Genomic DNA, 16,613 nt, shown 5'->3' with positions numbered 1-16,613 from the left:
TAAAAGCACCAATTTCTTTCCATAAGAGCAAAATCTGTACATTATTACAAACTTTTGGCCACCAGTGTACATGGACATAAAATATTGATTTGCACTGAAATTATTTAATTATTTGAGAAGAAATAAATTGCTGAATAGCTCAATAACACCTCAGGTTTGCGTTGGAGTTCTGTTGGTGTTTACTTTGCGAAAATGACAGTCTGACATTATCCAGCCTATTACAAAACTACTTACCAAATAAAAAAATAAATGGACATAAAACACTGATTTGAGTTGAAATTGTTTTTAAGCTTACCTGTAGAGAACGCAGAGTGATCTGAGTGGCAGAAAAGATTACTTGCAATTCCCAGATTACCGGTCTGATATGTTTTCCTTATCCCTGGATGTGCAGTTGTTACTCTGAGATATCAGATCACTAGATGACGCCATTGACCAATCAGAATCAAGTGTTCCAGAGCGCCGTGTAATAAATATAATAAACAGAGGACTGGGTATTTTTGTCACTTTCAATGCCATTTGTGCCCTAAGTTAATTTCTGACCCTATATAAAATTACACTTATAATATATATTACCCTAAATAATCCTTAATAATTATACATTTAACTGCACATCACAGCCTAACTTTCTTTTTTTTCTTTTTTTTTATGCAGAAATAAACATGTAGTGCCATGGCATAATTTTTTATTATTATTGGACATGTACAATAGTAGTATCATAGTATTCTTTCATACCTTGGAGTACTATGCGCATGGTACCGGTGTAAATTAAATAATCATCCAGTACCATGGTATATATCAAAAACACCACAGTATAACCAGTATTACTTTGGGTACCACATTTGTGAAAACTGTGATCATCAGATTTTGGACACCAGAATAATTATTTTCAGCACTAATGAAGTAACTCAGAAGAAAGAGAGAGTTTAATGGCTGATTAAGATTAATCAATTACCCATAAATTCTCTTAAATCCTGAATTCTGTTAAGATCAAAATATATATACAACAAAGTATAAATATACTATAATGTATAATAATATCTGAAAATATCTGACTCCTCAAAAATATGTTTAATAATAATGGGAGGATTTTGTAATACTGTATTACTGCAACTAAAATCAATTAACCACTGTTAGTAATATGTATGATACAGCAAGTGCATCGAGGCAACAATAGTTTTTGAAGCATTCGTTTTTTTCATGTAATATTCATGTCACTTAATAAATGTAGTTTTCCCCCAATGCAACAACATATAATCCAAAAATGGAATTAATGAAAAAATAACATCAGTGTTAAACATTGCTGTTTAATAAGATCCGTTGGTTTACAGATGATTTGAAATGAACAGTTATGTTTTACGGACTAAAACTTGGATTCTGGATTCTGTGGAACTGGATACTGTCATCACAGTCTAAAGCCTGCAGATCACATCAATCTCCATAGATTGGATTTTTGATCTGCATATCTGCCATAGAGAAACAACACAATGATTCTTCTGCAACAATGATTGATATGAAAAAGTGCCATAGAATAAACCTTCATGTGAAATAAAAGAACAATAAAAGTATAATTACGTTTTGGTTTTTTCCGTTTTTTGCCAACATTGCTTGGAATGGAGAGTTCTGCCTGGTTGACTGAAATATTTCAAACAGATATTGTTTAGGTTATTCCCAGTTTCAGCCCGTATTAATCTTATTTTTGAAAGTCTTACCGTAGTATGGATTTGAAGTGGACTGATGACTTGTAGTTGGCTCAGGAACTGGTCTGAAAGCTGATATTTTCAAAATGAGATTTTTATAATTTTTAAGTAATAATAAGTAATAATTATATATGAGTAATTATAATTAGTAATCAAATAATAAACTAACTGAGTATTGTTATCAAGAACTAAAAATTATGAGTCACCTCTCTGTTCTGAAATTTGATTTGGAGCATGTTGGTCATTTTCTTGTCATGAAAACAAAAACAGAAAAAATTATAATTTGACCTCAAATGATAGTAAGGAATAACTTCATTTAATAGGAAGTTCAAATCATGAAAATGATATCTAATGTTCATTGTTTTCTGTACTTGATTGACACTTGCCGTGAACAGTTTAAAAATAAAGACATACCATAAACAGTTGTATTCCCTCTGATCACACCTTCAGAAATAAGATGAACAGACAAGTTTATTCTGAAGTTTCATCTCCATTGCAGTTTTATACAGATATCATTACATACAGTATATTCTTTAAACCTAACTTATCCTTTGGTCTGTTGAAATTCCAAAAAGGAACCCACAGTAAAAGTGCTGGATGAAACCAAGAAAAGCTTAAACCAGGTTTATAGAGTGGCCACAATAAGTATTTGGACACTTAAAGCTGAAGTGTGTAACTGTTTCTTAAAAAAAGTTAAAATACGTTCTCCTATCCCAGTCTAATATGCAGAGACAACTATAAGTAAGCCATTCATAGGTCATTTTCTTGAAACTGTAAACACTTTATAAATCTGTATGTTTGTTTCAAGCAACTGTCTAGCCCTACCCAACAATGTTGACTTGTCAAATGGTGTGGGTTGTGGGTGGGACTATCAGTTTGCTTGATCAACAGCAGAACTGGTTTGAAAACATTGTTTATTGTTCCAATACCTTTCGGGGGCGCAGAAATTACATACTTCAGCTTTAAGCCACAATAAAAGTTCACAAAGCAACCACAGGTGTAGTTCTTCATATTAACTACGGACATATTCCACTAACTTTCGACAACCAGACAGTGTCCAAATGCTTTTTTTTTTTTTTTACTTCATTTTGATTCATATATTTTTAAGTGTCCCTTAAGTGTCCAGAGCCACCAGAGCCACTGCAGCTATGGAATATGTTTTCTTTATTGTTTCCCCCCAGCTCTGGCTTATATTTTATGTTATGAATGATTACTTTAAAACCACTGGCTAGTAAATAAGGCAAATTTTTCGAAAATTAATAGATATATCTCACCCCTGCTGTTATTATTTCTGTGCTCACCACTTCTTGTTTTCTGTATTTCTTCTGGGGGATTATTACCTAAGAGTCAAATGGTTTTCAAAGAGGTCAAGAAACTCCACAAAATGTCACTCACTGCTTAACATCAAGTCAGGTGTGGTATACAGCTCACCTTCATTCTGTACTCCATGAACTGGATTAGATTTCGATGATCCATTTACACAGTTTCCTGTCCAAGAAAAAAATGATTTTTATTTAGCAAAGTTGTATTTGGTAAGATTTTGTAACATTCATTTAAGTGCAATGATGAATGAATTATTCTTATATTGTTAAATGGAAAGAACCAATGCTCACCCCAGAACTGAGAAAACAAGCTGAATGCAATAAAAAGGAGAATAAACAATCCAGCTCCAGCCGCAAAGTATAACCAGGGGTTTACTGGGATTTCATTACTTTCTACAACAAAAAAAGTGTTATTTAGATGCCCCTTTATAATGACACATATTCAAAACCATAGACTAAAAATGTGTTGCCTCAACAATAACACATGAAAATAAATAGCTTCTACTCAGAAATATATATATTTATAACATTTTTAGCTTTACTTAATTTGCATTAATGTGTACAACACAAAATATTAATTGTGAACTCAAACGATCAAGTACAGAACTGAGGTTGTGGGGAATATCCATAAACCCTTGCACTTGTATAATTTAAGCACGTTAGTTTGGTCAAAAAGAAAGTATTGGGTCACTAAATTTGTTATCAAGAATTCATAGATTTTAGCTCTTTTTTGTATTATTGATGTTGTTTTACTGTAATTAGTTGTTTTGTGTAAAGTCATGATTAGGGTTATTAGTTTTCTCTTTGATGAAGCTGGATCCTGTTCAATCCATTGAATTTGTCATTGCCCATGTGATTGTGTGTAGCTTTAGTGCAGTTCTTTGGTGAATCAATTGTTTAATGACTGACCTCATTATTTCCTTTTAAGCCAATTCAATTAAGTAGAAACTATAATATAAAACTTAATTTGAAACAATGTGTTATTGATTGTTAAATCTTTTCCGTGTGACATACCTTTTCAAGTAAATAAAGTTGAATGAACTGATACATTTGTGCATATCTAACAAAGGTTTTCTAGTTATGCTGACATAAAATGACCATAAGTTGATTTTACTTAAAAGTGTGATTCAAACATGCTACATACATATTTTAAGTAAATCCAACACATAATTGTTTTTCAGTGTAGTTTCTGTAAAATGGCATACACACTTCGATACTGTGCCTTGATATTGTTCCTTTACAAATGTTATGGTAGACCTACAGTGGGGTCCAAAAGTCTGAGACCACTTTAAAAATGTGGAATTTAAAATTAAAACAAATCAATAAAAAACATGATTAAGATTCAGTATTAGGTTAGCAAATCTGTTACAAAAAAGGACCAAAAGTAATTCACTACAAATGACTATTAGACAATACAATTCTAAAATTGTAATCATTAATCACGGAAAAGAAACATTACTAATTAAATTTAGGTTACCTTCTAAAACACTTTTCACAGAAAAGCTTCAACAAATTCCAAATAATGTCTATATTTCCTCCATGTTCATTGATTCGTTAAGAGTTGTGACATTTGTCACAAAATGCAAACAGATATACATATTAACAATTCATTTTTTAAATGAATTCTAAATATAGAATAATATTTTAGTAATATGCGTAACTGGGGTCTGGGTAGCTCAGCGAGTACTGACGCTGACTACCACCCCTGGAATCGCGAGTTCGAATTCAGGGCGTGCTGAGTGACCCCAGCCAGGTCTCCTAAGCAACCAAATTGGCCCGGTTGTTAGGGAGGGTAGAGTCACATGGGGTAACCTCCTCGTGGTCGCTATAATGTGTGGTTCTCGCTCTCAATGGGGCACGTGGTAAGTTGTGCATGGATCGCGGAGAGTAGTATGAGCCTCCACATGCTGGGAGTCTCCGCGGTGTCATGCACAACGAGCCACGTGACAAGATGCACAGATTGACTGAGATTCGTCCTCTGCCACCCGGATTGAGGCGAGTCACTACGCCACCACGAGGACTTTGAGGAGCGCATTGGGAATTGAGCATTCCAAATTGGGAAAAAAAATAAATAAAAAAATGTGTAACTCTAGTAGAGCAATTAAAAGATATAAACATAAATTTAAAGTCAGTAACTGTAATCTGATTGCAAAAACTTAAAATGTAATGCACTGCACTCAAGGGAGTACCTAGGAAATTACTTTTGGGTGGGCCTCAATAAAAATGGATGGGCCAAATTTTCACCCACATTTTTTTTTTACCAAATTTTCCTTACCAACAGAGAGGCGTCACATTCAAACAGTTCTTTCACACTTTCAGAAATCAGAATTTATGCATATTTTAAACTATTTCATAAATATATTTGAAGTCAAAATAATCTCTAATATTCTGGGTGGGCCTGGGTCTAATTTGGGTGGGCCCAAGCTCACCCTTGGCTACGCCACTGACTACACTACTTTTTGTACTAAAAAAGTAATTAGATTACACCCAGCACTGGACATCAACCGAGTTTTTTCATTGAAGCATGTGTTCTGTGGAATATTCTCAGATTATGCTGGTATAACATGCTGTCATAAAAGATGTTTACTCAAATTTTGATGCAGATAATTTAATTTGTAATGAAAAAAAAATATATATATTAATAAAATAATAGAAGCATTTTCACTAGTGGTCTCAGACTCTCAGACCGTATACAGTATGTAAAACATTACACTTTTCATATATTTCCAGTTAAGCACTGATCTTACTTTCAGCTGGATGGGGTGATTCTATGATCTCCACTCTCCAGCATTCCCTGCTCAGCTCACAACAGTATGTGCCGAGATCTGAAGGCTGCAGATCATGGATGAGAATGGAGAAGTTTCCCTTGTACGCGAGAATGGGAAAAACATTCACTCGTCCTTCTCTAGGTTTATTAAAGTCGATATTCCCATCTTGTGTGATCCTCAGGAGACTGGACAAGTGGCTCCATTCAACTCTCTCTGTTTTATTTCTTGTTTTATTGTCAAAGTGACAAGGGAGAAAGACTCCAGATTTCATAGAGGCATTGACTGTGATCACTGTGACATTTTCACACCTTCCTAGGCAGGGATGCAATGCTAAAAATGGAAGGTCATAAAAAATAAATAAAAACGGATTTAGTACTGTAACACACAGGTAATCATTTATCCATTTACATATCCATACAGGCTTACCTAAAAGCGTCATAGATTTGTATCGAATTTGAAACCATTCTAAGTACATTAACTATAAAGGAATTTAGGCAGAACATTGGCTTTTGTCACCATTCACTTTCCTTGCATCTTATGATAGTGAATAGTGACTGAGGCAACATTTTGCCTAACATCTTTTGTGTTCCACAGGATAAAAAAAAAGTTGTATGTGTTTGGAACAACATGAGACTGAGTAAATGATGACACACTTTTAAGTTTTGAGTTTGAATTATCCCTTTAAACACACCAACTGAAAAAATAAAATAAAATACATAGCCATATGTATAATTAAGCACACTAGAATAATGAAACAATATTACAACTATGTTTTTCTTATTATCATAGGATACATGATTATTTATAACAGTTACTGAATTATAAGCCTACCATTTGAAGACACTAAAGCACCAAGAAATATCCAAATCTGTGAAATGTACATCATGCCTGTCATTCAAGTCAATGTCAAGTTGTCAAGACCAAGACAGAAATAGAGAATGTGTAGGCTGATGTCCTTTATGATTTCCTGTAAAAACACACACCCTCCTCTTACATTTGGCAATCTGGGGGTGCAACGATTCAGCCCAAGTGACTTGCCATTTACCTGTAACTGAAGTGTAGTGTTCTACTGCCACATTATTGCTGTAACTATTACCAAAATGTAACAATTAAAAATGTGTTTTGTGGTACATGTGATCATATTAAAGGGTGAGTGTAGATGAATTAACTGCTTCATACTTGTGTTTCAGGTTGCAGTCAAACGCTGGTCTACAGGTTTCCTACCATATTTACCACATCCTGTAGCAAAGTCAGAGTTAGATCAACTTACATAGTTAGGTGCATGCAGGGGCGGATTTAGGTATGGGCGACATGGGCTGGCGACATTTGGTTGAATTCGGGGGCGGGTGTGTTATGGTTGACATCTAAGCATTCTGGTAGTTGAGGTCCACCATTGACTGCTTTCTGGTGATACGGGACACAAGGAAAGTTGTAGGTGAGTTTTGCCTGCTTTCTGTTGTGGGTCTTAATTTTGACAAGTGACTTTTGGGCCAATCCTGGACCATAATTCCATGTGGTATGTGGGCCAAACTCACTCCCGAAATGTTGCCAAATTTGGCCCAAAGCTATTTTGCTATCTGGGGGTAAAGCTGTTTTTATACCAGCTGTAAAAAGTCAACTGCATAGTTATTTTAAAATCCACTTTGAAACAGTTAACAGCATGTAAAGTCCTTGAGAATGACTAACCACAGAGTTTCCTCCTTTGAAAAAATAACTCTGAAGATTAAAACATTTGAATAAATAGTTTATTATTATTATTATTATTATCATTATTATTTATTTTAGGTTAATTTTTTAGATTAGAAAAGTGTAGATTAATTTTCATACCTGCATGACATAATTATTGTGGCATTTGTGTGGTTTCAAACTAATTGTCAGCACCATGTTTTCCTTTAGGATTGGTTTGTCTATAAGCGGTAAATAGTCAGTTTCTTTTTTCCAAGTCTTCTGTAATGGTCTTCTTTGACTTTGACATAACTATCAATATTGATGGTTTTTTACATTTACGCATGATCTCTTTTCATTCAAAACTTTTTGGCGTCACCTACTGGATAGAATAGTCAATAGCAAGAACCATGTAATGCCAAGTTAGCTATGAACATGTTTCCTCACTTTTCGTTTTAGATATACAAAACAAAGATTTTTGTATCACTTCAGATGGACTCTTAAATTGTCTAAAGAATAATTTTCTCCTTGTACAAAAGGCAAAACCTGTTTCTAGCTATAAGTGGTATAAGCGGCCAATTAGGGCCACCACAGAGCAAGGTGATTTAAAAAAAAATAAAATAAAATAAAATAAAATATATATATATATATATATATATATATATATATATATATATATATATATATATATATATATATATATTTGTATATAGTTATTTATTGTCATTTATTGTTCATTTGTATATATATTTATTGGTAATTTTTTGTTAATTTAATGTAAAAAATTTTGTGTTTTGTGAAATTAATATATTCCGAAGTTTTATATTCCATTATTCCAATTTTTATATTCCAATATATTCCAAGTATGGAATTCGCTTAGGTCCCCCATATGCTGATGAAATTGAAAATTTCTTCATTATATGTAGCTACATAAAAATGAGGTTTTTTATTTCAGATTCTTCTTCAGGCTGCACCTATTAGGGGTTGCCACAGCGGACCATCCATGATCTGGGTTAGGGTTGACTTGGCACAGGTTTTACACCAGATGCCCTTCCTGAAGCAACCCCCAGTGGCTGGGGGACTCTCACTTACACCTACATGACAATTTAGAGTCTCCAATTCACTTAACCTGCATGTTTTTGGACTTGTGGAGGAAACCGGAGCACCCAGAGGAAACATGCAACTCCACACAGAAAGGCCCCAGGACCTTCTTGCTGTGAGGTAACCCATCTGCTTCAGGTCAATCATTACAGAAGACTGCTGCTTTCAGATCCAGCAGAGCTTCAACACTTACATGTGGAGTTGGCCTCACAGGCTTCAGTTCAAATGGAGCAATATACAGTAAGCAGTTGTGCAAGCTGACATCACTCATTGAGGAACTGGTAAACTGCTTTCTCCACTACTCCGACTTCTAATGAAACTATTCCCCCACTGTCTATGTCCATGCCAGTCACTGCAGTTTACACTGGAAATCCACGACTCAATCCCATTTAAAAAAAAAAAAAAAAAATTTTTTTATGGCAATCCAGCCCAGTGTAAAGGCTTTTTGATGCAATGCACAACAACCTCACATCTACCCCACAGAGGGAGTGCAAGTAGCTTTTATTGTTTCCCTACTGAAGGGCAGAGCTTTAGACTGGGCAACTGTACATCTGTATGGGAGAGAGAAAGTGATCTGCGCTCCTCCCTTGAATGCTTTTAAAGCATGTTTCATGGAGGTTTTTGAACTCTCAGTGGGCGTAAAGAGGCTGGAGAGCAACTCTTCCTGCTGAAACGGGGGAGGTACCACTGCAGATTATGCATTAACCTTGGCCACCCAGACTGGCTGGGCTGACAAACCCCTAAAAACTTCCTACAGCAATGTACTACGTAGATCCTTACAAGCTGAGCTGGCCTGTCGAGATGAAAATTTGAGCTTGGACCAATACATAAACCTATCCATTAGGTTTGATAATCCCCTTCGTGCCTGGAAACCAATTTACGAACACTCCTCTAGCTGATTTTGCAACCAGTAATGCACAATCTCAACCCATGCAGATTGGTCATACATGCCTGACCCCTGAAGAGAAACTACGCTGCAGACGTCAGGGTTTGTGTGTCTCTACTGTGGTCAAGCTGGACATCTGTTGTCTACTTGGCCTGAGACATCCAGTGCGGTGAGTAAATCTTTACCTATTGATTTAGTAAACTGCCAACAACTTGTGCCCACTACTGTTTTTTACAAATCCAACAAAACCGAAATTAATGCTTTGATTCAAGAGCCCCTGGTAATGGTATGAACTCTGATCTTGTAAAGAAATTGCACTTACCCACTGTTTCATGTATTCCACCTATCTGTGCTTCAGCGCTAGATGGGCGGCCCCTAAAGCAAAGTTTATCAAACAAAGGCAATGGAGGTGTATTTCAATGAAGTGCTCAAACTCAGTTTCATTCGGCCATCCACATCTCCGGTAGCAGCTGGTTTCTTATTTGTAGAAAAGTCTCAATGTCTCCATGCCATCACAGTAAAATATTGCTACCCCTTGTCCCTGCAGTTTTGGAACAGCTACATACAGCGACATTCTCTGTAATGCGTACAAACTCATCTGCATCTGAGAGGGGGACAAGTGGAAAACCGCCTTCCTAACCAATTCAGGACACTATGAAAATCAGGTGATACCTTTCATCTTGCCAACTCCCCTTCAGTATTCCAAGCATTTGTAAATGAAGTGTTCAGAGACATGCTTAATAGATGGGTGATCATTTACATTGACATCTTAATCTACTCCTCCCTCCATAGAGTCGCACATCCAGCATGTTCGTTTAGTCTCGCGTCTAATTGACAATAAACTGTATGCTAAAATAGAAGTGAGTTTCATCATACCACAGTTTCATTTCTGGGACACATTCTGAACTCGCAGGGGGTAGCAATGGACAACACGAAGGTTCAGGCAGTTTTGAACTAGACAACACCCAAGTCTGTTAAGGAACTACAGCGGTTTTTGGGCTTTGCCAACTTCAGGCGTTTTCTCCAACTTCAGCACCATCATCCACCACCTAATAATTGCCCACCAGAAAAGATCTGTTCCTAAGTCAGTGCGAACCCATTGCATAACTGGTGTGCACACCTCTCCTATCTTTGGACATCCGGGGATACAAGGCACCATAAGTTATAATACATTTTGGTGGCCAACTCTCCCTGCTGATGTTACTACTTATGTTAAGAATTGTGATAATTGTGCTATGTTTAAGTCATCTAAACAAGCACCTGCTGGATTATTCCAACCACTCCCAGTGCCTCAGCATCCATGGTCTCATCTCGCTTTGGACTTCATCATGGATTTACCCATCTCCCATGGTAACACCACCATACTTGTAGTTATTTATCGGTTCTCAAAAGCCTGTTGACTAATTCCCCCCAAACATTACACCTGTTAAGAGCCTATTTTTGAAAAGCAAGCTAACCTTTCTAAAGACATAATGACTGAGAAAGACAACCGTTTTGTTTTTATTTAAATTATTTGTGCATATTACTTAAAGTTGGCCTTTTACCTCATATGTAGTAACACAATTGCAAAATGAATTGCAATCTGTGAACAAGGAAGTTTTTCACCTATCAATTTACATACGTGGTGATGGGGTGGATTTAAGATCCCTGCCCTTTAATTATGCTTTTCTCTATGGTTTAGTTGTGAGTTTAATGACATTACTAACATCCCTTCTAATTAATGATTGAGTAGTTTCTGGAATCTTCCCATGTTTTTAACCAGTCGGAATGTAAATTGATCTTGCATAGGTCTATAATTCTAAGTTTCTTTAAGTTATTTAACGCGGACCACATCGCAAGTACAGCCCAATCATTCAGATTTGCTCTGTATAACATCAGGAAGATCAGACCCTTCCTATCTGAGCATGCTACACAACGCCTTGTTCAGGCTAGACTGGACTACTGCAATGATCTTCTTGCAGGACTTCTTACATGTACAGTCAAACCTCTGCAGTTAATCCAGAACGCAGTGGGGCATTTGGTTTTTAACAAGCCCATGAGCGCATGTCACACCTTTCCTCATCGAACTGCACTGTTTGCCAATAGTTGCTTGCAGTTGCATTGGTGCTCGCTTGCAGAAGAATCACTGGCTCTGCATCCCCCTATCTACACTCGCTACTTCAAGCCTATGTGCCCTCCAGAAGCTTGCGATCAGCGAGTGAGCGGCGTAGGTGTTGCCATCTCAAAGAGGCACAATCACTCTTCCCAACCTTCAATTTAACTGTTCCTTGCTGGTGGGATGACCTGCCAAACTCCACCCAAACAGATGATTCTCTAGCCACTTTCAAGAAAAATCTAAAAGACTCTTATCTTTCGGAAGCACTTCACCCAATCCTACTAATAACTTTTCTTGCTTTTTTTTAATTCTCACCTTTTATCTCTGCTTGTGCATCTTTAAGCAATATGTAACTTTATTACAGCACTTTTTACTGCATTCTTAAGATGAATCACTTCTGTTGTATTCCTTTATTTGAATGTCGCTTTGGATAAAAGCATCGTCTAAACATTTACATTTTTCATTTACTTGGTTCGCTCCCTGAACTTTCTGATTTTTGCTATTGAATGGGAAGACACTTTGTCTTCAGTAAAATCTGTCAATTGATTGCAACTTCGACTCTGGGTCTTTGTTCACATTGGTCTTTTTATTGGGTTAAGCTGTATTCCCCAACAATGGTTTACAAATGTGTTCAAAAGTCAATTAGGATATCATCTCTTTAATCAGTAGAAATCAATGAATGGTCATATAAACACGTTTCTAAACAGGCATTTGAGTAAATGAAGAATAAGACGAGCCTTTTGCTGAGTTACATAAACTGATTTGTAATAATTATGAAATAATGATTGTCTTTATTTTCCACCTTGGCCAGCATTGCCTGAATTTTAGAGTTCCTCCTGGTTGACAAATGTCAAGCAGATATTTTATTCTCTGCATCAGCATGCTATAATAATAATGCATATTTTTCCAAAAACAAATTCTTACCGCAGTACACCATAGAACTGGTGCAGTCATCAAGATCTAGAGTTGACTCAGGGACTTTTCTGAATGCTAATAAAAATCTAAATATTTTGTATATTAGCTTTATTAGTACTTATTAGCCAGAGTATATGTACTGATTTTACTGTCAAACATCTATATATATTTTAGATATCATACACAAATGTGCACTGAAATAAATAATCAGTCACCTCTCTTGGATATCAGAACTTTGACATCTAATAAGTAATTGATGGGCAGGAATTTAATTAGCTTTCAAAGCATAAGGATGGTCAAAGTTTTATGTTGCCAGATTTGTGCACAAGATGTTTTAGTTTTTATTTACTAATCAGCAGCAGTGGAAAAATTTACTCTATTTTTTTTATTTTTTTTTTTTAAATCATATACTGTAGTATTACTATATGAAGCTATTACACTAAGCTTTTTTTTTTTAATTTTTTTTTTATATATATATTTCCAAGGTGCTTGTTACCAATGTGCTTTACTTTCATCAGGAAAATAAACCTGAAAAATCTTTCACATGTATTGAGGATATTACAAATCTTACTTGTTCTTTATTAAAACTGTTACATTTGGATGATCTCATACAGTTTCTTGTCCAATTGAGCAAATAGTTGTTTTGTCTGATGTGTTTTACAAAAAAATACGTAGAATGGTTAATAATTTGCAATAATAATGATAATTACATCCCTGTTCTATTTTGGATTGTGAATGAAAAGCTATGCTTACCACTAAATGTTGAAATACAAATGAATACTATAAGAAGAATGAAAATTCCAGCTAAAAAGAATATCCAGGGGTTATGGTACTCCATCTTTTCTGCATTAACAAAAAATTATAATTATGTACATATAGGCATGTTAATTTCATATGTCTGTGTAATATCAACAAGCAATAATTTCAAAGAAAGTAATACAAATACTGATCTAGAAGATTTTGTCATTACAACTTTCTATTTTTCTTAGTAAATTGTTTTATTTGATTTGATTTTTGTGTAAGGACTGATCTTACTCTCAGCTGGACAGGGTGATTCTATGATCTCCACTCTCCAGCATTCCCTGCTCAGCTCACAACAGAATGTGCCGAGATCTGAAGGCTGCAGATCATGGATGAGAATGGAAAGGTTTCCTCCGTACGCTAGAAAGGGAAAAACATTCACTCGCCCTTCTCTAGGATTATTAAAGACATTCCCATCTTGTGCGATCCTCAGGAGACTGGAAAAGTGGCTCCATTTCATTCTCTCTGTTTTATTGTCAAAGTGACAAGGGAGAAAGACTCCAGATTTCAGAGAGGCAATGATTGTGATCATTGTGACATTTTCACCTCTTCCTTTGCAGGGGTCCAATGCTAAAAATGAAAAGGCATCAAAATGTGACAGATCCAATATTTTATCACTCACAGGTAGTTACAAAGATTGAACATACACAATCTATAGTGACTTGCAGTGTTGGGTAACATTACTTATAAAAGTAACTCATTAGAATATTGTGTTACTACTTATAAAGTAACTAAATTAATTAAAAGTCACTTTTTATGGAAGTTACATTTTGCGTTACTTGTTTCTCACCGCCACTCTCTCTTCTGCTGTGCATTCAATACAAATACAAGAGATATGTAGAGACATTACAGGTCAGCTAGCTACTGTACAATACTCATGTCAAAACAACATACTAAACAAACAGATATTTAGAGCGTCTACAATCAGTAAGTCTTCACGTCGTATTTATACGAAAGTCTCAACTGGAATATGTATGATTTATTTTTCCATCGACATGGCAGCCAACATGAATGTGAAGGCGGTCGATAAGGAGGACACGGAAGGCAGGTTGCTCCACTCACAGGTAAGGATTTTAATGACCACACTTCAGCGCTCACAGCTTCACACACTATTCTCTTCAGCTTCACAATAATAAATTCTTAGTTCACAATAATCTCGTCAGCTTCACAACAATAACTTTCTGGACCTAGGCTCTCTCTCTCTTCTCTGCTGGATGTGTGGCTGCTTTTATGCCGCTCTCCCCATGCTCACTGGAATTAGAAACAGGTGTTAGGCATAATTTAGCTCAGGTGTAAGCGCCCTTACCGCTTTCTCTCTCTCCGGATGGGCGCTTGACCACGCCCCCGCTGCCACAATGAATAATGAAGAATAACCACTGTCTTACCTAAAGCAACCTGCATCATATATGTCATCATGTGCTGTGCCCATCGACAATCCCAGACTCAACTTGAGAAGTTTTTCTGAAGTCAGGATAGAATTCAGTGAGGAATGCCAACCTAATATGTTCAAGGAATAAGTCTGATGAATAAATGAATATTTTTCACTTAAGTTATCTCAGTGCATGTTTGTTTTGAGCTAATCCACAGTGCGCACATATGCCACTGGATGATTGCATACAAATGCAAACGCGGCTGTTGATACCACTTGAATGGGATAGTTTTTAATGCTACCAAAACGTCTTCAAAATGTTATGTTTCATGAATCAAATTACTTGTTTTATTATAGAACAAAAATGTAGAATATTTTAAGAAATTAAGAAATTTTGTCTGCGTACACAAACCATGTAATACGTTTCTCGCTGCTGCTGATCCAGAGTCAGCTTTTCTCATTCCATTTTCCCAGTTAAGGGGAGCTGTATCACGGAGAAGTTCGGCTGCATAAGTCAGTGAATTGAGCGAGTATTTCACCCTGTATATCATGCCGTGGCCAGTGGAAGACTAGTCTTATAATCCCTCTGCCTAAATGCGTTTATTGATTTTTTTAATGCAGTGTGTATTAACACACGAATCAATTGCGTTTCACTCAGCCGAATATTGACTGTTAAATGCTTTAACGCAGAGCAGTTCGGATGCAAACTGATCCTAGAGAAGTAGTTACGGATAGCTTTAAAACAAAGCAATTCGGATGTACAAACAGTCAGCAGTCGTTCCACGTTGTATGTATCTGTATAATCATACTGTGGCCACGGGAAGACCTCTACACACTTTTAAATGCAGTCTACATGAATCAGTTGTGAAAATCAAAGTGTCACTAACCCAAATGTTACAATGTTAGAGAGGAATCTTGGGAGGCGAACAGGTCTACCTGCGCCTCCCTGAATCTCTCCCAAATCAGCTGGACTACGTGGGGGTGGAATCTCCACTCCCCACGGAACGTTACCTGCCGTGAGAGCGCGTCCACTGCACGGTTGAGGATGCCCGCAGAGTTTTCAAGGTCTACTGTCTCCAAAGGAGGAGATGGCGGGCGAGTTGCGACATGCGACGCGTGCGTACGCCGCCTGGTGGTTTATGTATGCTACCGTCGCTGTGTTGTCGGTTCGGGAGTGAATGGGAGACCACACCAAATATTATTTTCACTTGTCAATTTGCTCCAAGAGCAAAAGAAAAAAATCCACTATTACATTTGAATGACTTTCCATAAGAAAGAAAAAAGATAGAGAGAGCAGTGGATTAAGACAGTCAGATGGGAGAAGTAGGGATGGGCAGATTGATCATAAAGTATCGATACTCCTGATACTGATGTTGTCAAAAGTATCGATTCTAACATTTTTTTAAACTAGGGATATTATTATTTGGTTACCATGAACATGAACAATAATCATAAGCTTCAAAGTGAAATAAAAAGGATTAGACTATATTAACATATACTTGTGCAGGATGGGAACTATTTATTCTTCTGCTCATCTTAAGATGCATGCTGAAAGACACAAGCAGACAAGTGCTTGTGCCATCACAAAGCTCGTTCAAACAAGAGGGATCAGTGCCTTTTGAGGTAATGATATAAAATCAGAGAAACAGCTTCTGGAGTAAATTCATGCTAAAATAACATATCTAAAGGTGACATTTCTTATAATGAGTTTGTGTGTAATTGTTGTTAATAAGTAATTAAAAAAATAGTTAACCATGGTTTTACTAAAGTAAAATTGTAGTAGCCATGTTTTTTTTGTTTTGTTTTTTGGCTGAAACCATGTTTCCCTATCAATTCAGTTCACTTGAATTCCTTTTCCACGACCTAGTTGAAGCCCTTGTATCATAATGCCAATCTTATGATTGGCAATGATGTTTGAACCCCGCCCTTTTAGGTGCGCATTTGCCCTATATAAGTGGGCGCTCAAACATAATTTCTTCAGAATTTTCTTCCTT

General features: G+C 36.3%; 2 protein-coding genes across 2 annotated transcripts in view; both read right to left on the bottom strand.

The window, feature by feature from the left end:
* Positions 1-764: 764 nt before the first annotated feature.
* Positions 765-13,292, bottom strand: LOC127421976 (uncharacterized). The gene is made up of 12 exons (XM_051665244.1): positions 13,203-13,292; positions 7,058-7,191; positions 6,619-6,754; positions 5,767-6,117; positions 3,311-3,412; positions 3,129-3,185; positions 2,972-3,037; positions 2,112-2,141; positions 1,904-1,945; positions 1,710-1,769; positions 1,573-1,632; positions 765-1,463 (listed from the first exon to the last, which is right to left on the bottom strand). Exons 3-12 carry the CDS (start codon positions 6,680-6,682, stop codon positions 1,429-1,431), a joined length of 867 nt encoding a protein of 288 aa, XP_051521204.1. The 5' UTR covers positions 6,683-6,754; positions 7,058-7,191; positions 13,203-13,292; the 3' UTR covers positions 765-1,428.
* Positions 13,293-14,663: 1,371 nt separating this feature from the next.
* LOC127421975 (protein FAM222B-like) overlaps positions 14,664-16,613 on the bottom strand; it is a 108,112-nt gene continuing 106,162 nt past the window's right edge. Inside the window, exon 5 of the mRNA XM_051665243.1 lies at positions 14,664-14,747. Within this exon, the coding sequence (XP_051521203.1) occupies positions 14,730-14,747 (18 nt within the window). The 3' untranslated portion in view covers positions 14,664-14,729. The remainder of the gene's footprint in view (positions 14,748-16,613) is intronic.

Source organism: Myxocyprinus asiaticus, chromosome 31 (genome assembly GCF_019703515.2).
Source record: "Myxocyprinus asiaticus isolate MX2 ecotype Aquarium Trade chromosome 31, UBuf_Myxa_2, whole genome shotgun sequence".
Classification (NCBI taxonomy): Eukaryota; Metazoa; Chordata; class Actinopteri; order Cypriniformes; family Catostomidae; genus Myxocyprinus; species Myxocyprinus asiaticus.
Note: the sequence above shows the minus strand (reverse complement) of the source record. Positions and strands in the feature narration are given on the sequence as shown.

What these genes read in the sequence shown, in the direction of transcription:
- LOC127421976 (XM_051665244.1), bottom strand. Translation starts at nt 6,682, where the DNA reads ATGACAGGCATGATGTACATTTCACAGATTTGGATATTTCTTGGTGCT. An exon ending in TGCTTTAGTGTCTTCAAATG is followed by an intron (nt 6,118 to 6,618) that starts GTAGGCTTATAA and finishes TTCCATTTTTAG; the next exon opens with CATTGCATCCCTGCCTAGGA. An exon ending in TCAAATTTCAGAACAGAGAG is followed by an intron (nt 1,770 to 1,903) that starts GTGACTCATAAT and finishes TGAAAATATCAG; the next exon opens with CTTTCAGACCAGTTCCTGAG.